Source organism: Heptranchias perlo, unplaced genomic scaffold (assembly GCF_035084215.1).
Source record: "Heptranchias perlo isolate sHepPer1 unplaced genomic scaffold, sHepPer1.hap1 HAP1_SCAFFOLD_59, whole genome shotgun sequence".
Classification (NCBI taxonomy): domain Eukaryota; kingdom Metazoa; phylum Chordata; class Chondrichthyes; order Hexanchiformes; family Hexanchidae; genus Heptranchias; species Heptranchias perlo.
Window position 1 is genome coordinate 1,981,805 of NW_027139612.1, and position 9,454 is coordinate 1,991,258.

At 47.3% G+C, this 9,454-nt stretch overlaps 1 protein-coding gene across 1 annotated transcript; it reads right to left on the reverse strand.

Annotated features, from left to right (window-relative positions):
- Positions 1 to 5,518: 5,518 nt before the first annotated feature.
- LOC137316333 (probable G-protein coupled receptor 139) lies at positions 5,519 to 6,331 on the reverse strand. Its single transcript, XM_067980399.1, has one exon. The coding sequence runs from the start codon at positions 6,329 to 6,331 to the stop codon at positions 5,519 to 5,521; it is 813 nt and encodes a 270-aa protein (XP_067836500.1).
- Positions 6,332 to 9,454: the final 3,123 nt, after the last annotated feature.

A 9,454-nucleotide genomic window follows, 5' to 3' on the forward strand; every position in this document is an offset into this window, starting at 1 on the left:
CATATATAAACCACCCGAGCCCCTCGATTAGATTCCAGTCTGTAACTCACTCCCAGATCTCAGTTATTCTATATATAAACTTTCTAGGGCTCAGTTCCACACCGGGTGAGATCAGCTAACTCAGCAAGGAGGTCTGTTGTAAGGAGCATCTGAAAGGTGGAGTTAGAGGCGGTGTTGGTTTAGGGATGGAATTCCAGAGCTTCGGGTCAAGGCAACTGAAGGCACGGTCGCCAATGGTGCAGCAATCAAAAATAGGGATGCGCTAGAGACCAGAATTGGAGGAGCGCAGGGATCTCGGAGGGTCATTGGGCTGGAGGAGGTTACAGAATTAGGGAGGGGGCGAGGCCAAGAAGGGATTTGAACACGAGGATGAGGATGTTAAAATCGAGGCGTTGCTGGACCGGGAGCCAATGTAGTAACACACGAACAGAAACGTATGGTTCACTGCCCGGCAGACAGGTGGAGAAGACATTGATGTCCGCGGGGGAACAGTCAGGGTCACAGCAGCAGTCGAGGTCGCAGAATCCGCCAGTCGGGTCACAGGTGCAAATGGGAATAGCTGGAACAAGACACACACAGAGAGATCTTACAATAGAGCACGGACGGACTCAAAGACCACCTCCCTCCCTTGTCTGAATCCACGATCGCCGTCTTCTCCATCTCCCAAAATCAATCTGCAGACTTATCCTCCCACTGCTTTCTACTCACCGAATTACAGCCTCCAGATACCCAGCGCAACCCACTTAATAAAAAGAAACAATTACGGTTTTTTGTTGTAAAATTTTCAATGGGGTGCAGGAATCGAGAGACTTTATGATGGCCGGGCGGTGTTAAGGTTGTTAAATAAGTACACGGGATCCTTGGCTTTATAAATAGAGGCACAGAATACAAAAGCAAGGAAGTTAGGCTAAATCTGTATAAATCACTGGTTAGGCCCCAGCTGGAGTATTACGTCCAATTCTGGGCACTGCACTTTGTGAAGGATGTCAAGGCATTGGAGAGGGTGCAGAGCAGATTTACCAGAATGGTACCAGGGATGAGGGACGTCAGTTTGCGGAGAGACTGGAGAAGCTGGGGTTGCTCCCAATGGCAGAAGGGTCGGTAATCAGAGGAAACAGATTTAAAATAATCGGCAAAAGAGCCAGGTGGGGAGATGCGGAGACGAGGGTGGTGGAAGCAGATTCAATAATAACTTTCAAAAGCGAATTGGATCAATCCTTGCAGGGGGAAATTTGCGAGACTGTGGGGAAAGAGCAGTGGAGTAGGACTAATCTGCTCGCCCTTTCACAGACCCGGCAGAGGCGCGATGGGCTGAGTGGCCTCTTCCTGTGCTGTTTGATTCTCGGTCACTTTTGGGCTCCGACTCACTGCCCATTTGACTGGGAGACGGCAGAGTGACCGCTCCATCCTCCCCTTCCCCCGAGCCCAGCTGTTAATTGTATCCATGTGATTTATATCAATTAGTGTTAATTGTATTCAGCTCGTGCGTATCAATTCGGGACTCTCTTGTATCCATTTGCACAAGAGCGAATCCAGAAGGTAGGTTGTGTTGGTCTCTGTGAATAAAGGTTTGGAAGCAACTGAAGACCCGGCTTTAGTATTTTATCCTTCAACACATGGATCTCCAGTTATAACACCAGCTGGACACCGGGCGCTGCGAGAGTCAATATCTGCAGGGACCGCAGGAGGCCCGAAGTAACTCCGCCCGCCTCCCCACTTCTCCCCCTTCAGACCGTCCCCCTCCCCGTCAGTCACTCCCCCGGTTACCCTCCTCAGTCTCTCCCATTCCCATCTCCCTACCTCTCCCCCTCAGACCTTCACTATTCTGTCCCTTCCCGTCTCACCCAGAGGTCCTCCCCGCCCCTCAGTCCCTCCCCTCCCCATTTCTCCACCTCTCCCCACTCAGTTCCTCTCCATCACCCATCATTCCCTCCCCCCTCGCCCCCCTCAGTCCCTCCACCCGTCTCCGCACTCAATCCCTCCCCTCCCAGTCTCCCCACCTCTCCCCGGTCAGGCCCTGCTATCCCACATCAGCCCCTCAGTCCGTCTCCCCCTCAGTCCCTCCACTCCCCGTCTCCCATCTCTCCGCCCTCAGAAGCCCCCCTTCACTGTTAGTCCTTTCTCCCATCTCCCCCTTTAGTCCATCCACTTCCCTTCTCCCCACCTCTCCGCCATCAGACTCTCCCCTTCCCCAAGCAGGCCGTTCTCCCGTCTCCCTTCTCTCGTTTCAGTCCCTCCCCTCCCCGTCTCCCCACTTCGCCACTCTTAGATCCTCCCCCCGTCAGTCCCTTCTCGAGTCTCCCCCTTCAGTCCCTCCCCTCCACGTCTCTCCACATCTCTGCCCTCAGACCATATAAGTCTGAGGGCAGAGATGTGGAGAGAGGGCAGTCCTTTCCCCCGTGTCCACCATCAGTCCCTTCTCCAGTCCTCCCTCAGTCCCTCCCTCCGCATCTCCCCATCTCTCCGCACTCAGTCCCTCCCCCTCCCCATTAGTCCCTTCTCCCCTCTTCCACTTCAGTCCCTCCCCTCCCTGTCTCCCTACCTCCCGCCATCAGACCCTCCCGCTCTCCTTCGTTCCGTCACGTGGTTACCCCCCTCAGTCCCTCCCATTCCCGTCTCGCCGTATCTCCCCGTCAGACCTTCACCCTCCCGTCCTTCCCCGTCTCCCACTTCAGCCACTCCCCTCCCCTTCTCCCCATCTCCCCTCAATCAGACCCTTCCCCTCCAGTTTCCTGCCTTGATGTTCCAAGTCGTGCTTTTTGCTGTTCCATCGGCTGGAGATTGGGTCCCTCCGTCCCATGTGTCGCGGTCCCTCCGTCCGAGGGTCACGGCCCCATTAACGCCGCACGGGCCTGGAATCGGATGAGCTTCAGCTCGGGCCAACCTTACTGCACCATTCCCGGGTGCAGGCCCTCCCTCTGTCGGTCTCGCCCCCGCCCGCCAAGCCAGGCCCGAGGCCGACATCATCATCTTCCCGGCGCCAGCCTGTTGCTATAGGAATGCGGCACAGGGACCGCGCGGCGAATGCGCGGCGTCCCTCGGGTGGGGGCGCTATGTCCGCTTCATGTCGCTTTCGCGTGTCACGTGATTGGAGGAGTAAGTCCAGGATGAGGCGGGGTTCTGGGTTGGAGGTGAGAGCTGTCAATCAAAGGGCCTGGAGTCAGCATTCACAGCGCACACGGTTTGGAGACTTTGTTTAAAATACAAAATCTGCAATAATGAAATAAAGACAGAAGTGTACAAAAAAAGGGAAAAAACCGCAAATGCAATAATCTGCATTTAAAACAGAAATGTCCAAACTCACATAAGGCTGTGACAGTTTTGAAATTGGGATCTTTATTTTTTATACATGTGCACAAACATTTATTATAGAAACATAGAAAATAAGAGCAGGAGTAGGCCATTCGGCCCTTCGAGCCTGCTCCACCATTCAATATGATCATGGCTGATCCTTTATCTCAATACCATATTCCCGCTCTCTCCCCATAACCCTTGATATTGATTGGTGTACCTGGACATCCAAACCCCGACAGTCCCTAGTTTCTCACCATTAAGAAATTATTCCTATTTCTCACCTGATGCCTGCAATAAATGCTCTTTGCATAACTCCCCACATCTTTACTGTCCAGCTCTGTTTCCACTGTTTACTGTCCAATAATAACAGACACGGTGAGACTTAAATATTTTTTAGATTTCCAAATATACTTTATTTCATTAAATGTATGGACACATACAGTTCAATGTAAATATCACAGTACCAATTCAAAACAATACAATACAGATCGTACACACAACGATTCCATTAAGACAATTCAAAACAGGGTACATATCTTCCAATACATGCTGTACAATGCAAAGTGAAATGGCCTTACACAATGGCCATTCCCCATAGAGCCTTTGCATAGGTCGCACTTTGCTTCAGTGCGTCCCACAGCACGTACTCCTGGGCCTTGTAGTGTGCCAGTCCGCAACACTCAGTCATGGACAGATCCTTCGGATGGAAGACCAGCTGGTTTTGGGCGGGCCTCCTTCACCGAGTTTATGGTCTTCCATCAGCAGTTGTCTCAGCGTGTGTCCAGGGGAACAGTCCGGAGAGCACAGCATCCTATGTTACTGAACTGTTGGAGGTGAAACCCTCTTCGACGCCATGGTTTTGGGCTCCTGTCTCTGTGGAGGGGGGTTATCACCTTTTACCTGAATACACGGATCCATTCGACCGCATTCATGTCAGTGTTTGGCAAACACTGTCCGATGTCTTTCACACACCTGTCGAACCTTGGGGTCAGAGACGGAGGGGGTAATTTCACCTTCACTGCTTGGGCGGTAAACTGATGGAGCAGAAATTAAAATCGGGCCGGTTCTGTGAGGGGCGGGTGATCCGCTCTACGAATTCAGCCCCCAGCGATGGTGAAATTTTCCCTCCATGTGTTGTGAATAGATGCAATTTGAGACAATGGACCAGCTTGTGGGCTTCGAAGATTGATACTAGGGAGGAGGTCAGGAAAGGTGTGGCCGATTTTAAGTATCCCCGCCTGGCCGAAATGGGGTGATGGAGGCTGGAAAATGGTCTCAGGTCACTTACCGCCCCTTTAACACTGGAGTTCCTGCCTACGCCATCGTTGGTAGAGCCCTGAGAAGAGCGGCCAGAGTAACACCCGCCTGTTTCCGGTCAGGCCACGTGTAATATGTAAATCATAGTATTATGACCTACACGGGATACCATTTAATGTTGGACACAAATGGGTGGAGGAGCCGCCCTTTCGATGGGCATTGAGTGGTCCAGAACACTGAGAAGTTTCTTAATAACTGATATTTTCTGGGGCAAAGAGGAGCAGGAGAGCTTTCCCTTGGCCTGCTGCGGTCGAGCGAAATCTGCCGACACCTGATCGCCTCCAGACCCAGCCTCATGTCCCATTAAACTCCATGCAGTGAGTAAACATTGCTGCACACCAGCTCAGTGAGGAAACGATCTCCGGAACTCCCCACTTGAGTTTGAAATTATATTAATATTTTCCCAGTTAATAACGGTCCGGGTGTTGGTCCATTCTTACTCTGTTCTGGTGAAAACAAATGTCCCAATGAACAGGACGCTGTCTGACCCTGACAGCTCACCCTCAGTCCATCCCACCGGGCAGTGTGTATGATGGGAAATAATCATCAACCGAAAAGGAGGATTTGATTTTATTCATTTCAGGATTAAACATTTAATGTTGAAATCATATTATTTCCAGACTAATAACAGCGAACCATTTCATGTTAGAATCACATCTTGTATCATTTCACAACATCGCATTTGTGTCAAATATATTTCCTGTCTGACATTTCCAAAATGTATTTGAAGTTTTGGATTGATATCAGTTACTTTATTGACCTCTTTAATGTCAATGGATGGTAAAATCAGGCACGATGAATTACGGGTGCCTGATCCGCTACCGCCCGTCTTACGCCACCGCCAAACGTGAAAATCTACGCTCATTGACTTTTTATTTAATTTGGGATGAAAGGTCTTTAGATGTTTCTATGATTTAACGAATGTAACAATTTTATTCAGTGGGTATTTCACCCCGTTCTTCAGCTCCTCTCTGAATTTAGTCTGGGTCACAACATAAATACACGTGTTGGTGCAGGAACTGAGAAGTTGAAGCATGAATGCGGCTGACTCAATGTCACTGGCCGTATAGTACTGGACATTTGCTGTACGCGGAGAGATAATGTAAAAAATGAATGTGCTCCATAACAATATAAAACTGCCTGATATACTGAAGAGTAAAATGATGGATTTCCTTCGATTCTCCATCTCTGGATCCTTGTAATTTTCTCCATTGCTGCGACCCCGGAGTCCCCGGCGGACGCTGCTCGCTACTAAAATGTGCCTGGCGGTGAGAAGATTGAACAGCAAAATCAGAATGAATGGGAGACAAGGCGTTAACACAAGATTAAACAAGTCAAAAGCTGCCCAAGCGGATGAAGTGAAAAAGGTCGTTTTCAAGACACAACCCCGGGGTATATTGTCCATTATATATTCCGGGTCAAACACGAAGCACCAAGGAATGTTCAGTAAACAGCTCAGCGCACTCACCACCCCGATAACAGCAGCCGCCGTTTTCTCGGTGCAATATTTTGTTTTCAGCTTCTGACAACAAATGGCCACAAATCGATCAAAGGTGAAAACCACTGTGAACCAGACAGAGGCCGTTGAAGCTGTTGAAATCAGGATGGCAATTAGGCGGCACACTGGGGTAATGGTCAAGAATGAAACTGGGAAATAAATCTCACCAATCCCCCTTAACATAACATCGGTGATAACGACCAGGAGATCGGCTGCCGTCATTCCCACCAGGTAGCGAGTGATACATTTAGAGAGACCGCACTTTCCTCGAGACAGGATTACAATCGCCACCAAGTTAACTGTAAGAGAGAGAAACGGAAGCAGAGAAATTAATGGTCAGACCTGGAGCCAAAGTAGCAGTTTGAAAGGATCTGTGATGAATTTTCCAGATTTGTTGCTGCATCAAACGATGGATACTGATTCACTGACCTGGGCAACGCTTTCGGGCAGAGAAATGTTTTTAAACACAATGATCAATAAAGAATTGGGAAATTGATAGAGGAAGTTAATAAAGTGAACACCTGATATACTGCAAAGGCCGAGTCAGGGCGTAATGCTGGTGGGGAAGGAGAAGGAGTTTTCATAAGCTGGAATCCAACGGGTTTCATTCGAATTTGGGCTCCAGGTGGACGGGAGAATGAACGAGGGCCCGGAAGGTGAGGGGATAGTGCTGTTAGTTTGAGAGAGTGAACAGGGGCCAGCACAGGACGGGAAAGGCCGAGATTCGAAACGGTGTGTTTGAGGTTTCGGAGCGGATTGAAAAAAAGGCAGCATGGAGGCCGATCCAGTTGCTGAGATTAGAAGGGAAATATAGAAAAGGACATGAAGGAGCTGGAGGGGAGACAGGAGCAGGTGGTCTGGGAAAAGGGATAAACTGAAGCAACGAATGAGGAGACAGAGGATTCAATGCAGTGAGAGGAGAGTCTGGGATTCAGAGGGAGAGACTGCAACAGAGTGTTCGCGGAAATCTAATCTATAGGTCCCAGTAACATAACGCAAGTAATGAATTCAAGCTTTAATGTTTTCAATAAATTTACTTTGCACATTCAATAAAATTACATTAAAATGCATTAATTGAATTAGCCTCGTTCTTTATTGAATTAATTTGACACAAAACATTTAGAATATAACATCCTAATAATTCAATGCGATCAAGAAATCACTGATTTTATTCTTTAAACACATTTCAGTTATGTTTATTTATTCAGTCAGTAAACAAGTGAAAGGAACATTCACATAAACAGACTGAGGACCTGATAGCGATAAACAAACCCAGCGAGGGTACAATAAAACTCTCACAATCTGACAACATCCTAATAACATCTTCAAGTCACATTTCCTCTTCATAATTGTACTGGAAGTTTCACCAGTTCATTCCAATGAATTATTCACACCGCTGCTGCTTTCCCTCTCCCCCTCTCTCTCTCTTTCTGTGTGTGTGTGTATCTTTCTCTCTGTCTCTATCTTTTTCTCGTCCCTTCTCCCTCTCACTCTCGTTTTCCTTCTCAGTCGCGTTCACTATCGCTCCCGTTTAACTTTCGCACTGCGTCTCCTCTCTTTCTCATGCCCCTTTTCACATCCGGGTAAGTCCGAACATCCTGCGCCTGCTTTCTCTTCACCAGCGCCGTGTTCCAACGATCCTATTCTTAGTGTCAGTTTGTTAAATGGTGAAGCCTTTATGAACAGTTTAATGTTTCCACAGATCATCCAAGTCTCCACCTGTTCACCTACACTGTTCACTTCATCTACAATGCATGGAATAAACAGAATTGAATCCCTCTTCCAGACGGACCTCACAATAATTGAAATTCCTTCTCCTGTAATTATAAAGTACAGCGTTAGATGGCGGCATTGTTCAATTAACAAAACACCAACATCACCGCTGCTACTAAAAATCGACAAATAAATAGAAGGGCTCGTGATTCCAACAGATAAAGTGCAAACTGATACAACATAACCTCAAAATATTGCATTGCACAGTGAATTCATCCACAGTTAATCAGAGAATGAGATGTGAAAGAATCAGCATCAAACTCAGTTCAGTAATCAGACATCTGAAGCGGCATCAGATACACACACAATGAAATGATCTTTCATAACAGTGATAACCAATAAATGCATTGAAATCCCTGATAAACTGAACCATGTTATCTGGGAGGGAAGACATTGCACTGCCTCCTTGTAACACTGAGACCGTGAGCTGTCTCATGACCAATCACTGAAAACACTTTTATGAAAAAATATTCCAGGAGAGGTTAGTTCCACAACATGAAACTGTTAACAGCTCCTGGTGGTCTGATACCAGCTATTAGCCCAGACACCTGATTCCAAAACATTCCGTACAGACAATATTTCAGTAACAATGCCAAGGTTAGATCTACAAGATCACAACGCATACAATGCAGCTGCTGCAAGACAAAAAGACAAGACAAGAGACTTAGGACAGTCGATCAACTGATAGAACCGAACAGTCCATGCGTAATACACGATGGGAGAAAAATTGTGCCAAGTACAGTAGCAGAGTTAATATGGATTTACGCCATGAACAGCTGAGATAATGGCTTACCTGGAACCCCAACGGCTGCAAGAACAGGATAATAAATACATTCTACCTGATACATTACTGAATATCCCATTTCTGTGAGAAGCAATGACTTATGTTGGCCTGGAAAGCGCAGCTCCGGCAGGCAGTCTGTGTGGATTCATTACAGCGATCCCTGATTTATACAGGAGGTAAATCTCCACTGACACGGTTATTCCCCTGATCATTGCTATTAGTTACAGTCATCTGAACAAACACATTACATCAGCAGCTATGCCTCCATGTAAATGATGACGTGGATATATCACAAACTTCTCAAAGTTCAGAACCTTGTCTTAATGAGACCTCTCTGAGGAATAAAGTTAAAAGCTGTGCTCAACAATGAGCGGCTTCATTTACAGTTTTCATATAATTGTATTGACCATGTTCCCAGTTAAAGTATAAATTTTGAGTCTCTGACACGAAGGCAGCCTCTAAAAGGGACCCCATCCTTTCAGGCAGTAATTAACAACTCTCTGTGTGAAAATTATTCTCCTCATTTCCCCTCTAGTTGCTTTGCCAATTATTTTAAACCAATGTCCTCTGGTTACCAATCCAGTTGCCAGAGTAAACGGTTTCCCCTATTTGCTCTATAAAATCCCTCATTATTTTGAACACCTCTATTATGTCTCTCCTTAACCTACTCTGATCTACGGAAAACAATCCCAGCTTCTCCAATCCCTCCACATAACTGAAGTCCCTCATCCCTGGCATCACTCTGGTAAGTCTTCACTGAACCCTCTCCAAGGCCTTGACATCTTTCT

Coding starts and splice junctions, on each gene's coding strand:
- LOC137316333 (XM_067980399.1), bottom strand. CDS start 6,331: ATGACGGCAGCCGATCTCCTGGTCGTTATCACCGATGTTATGTTAAGG.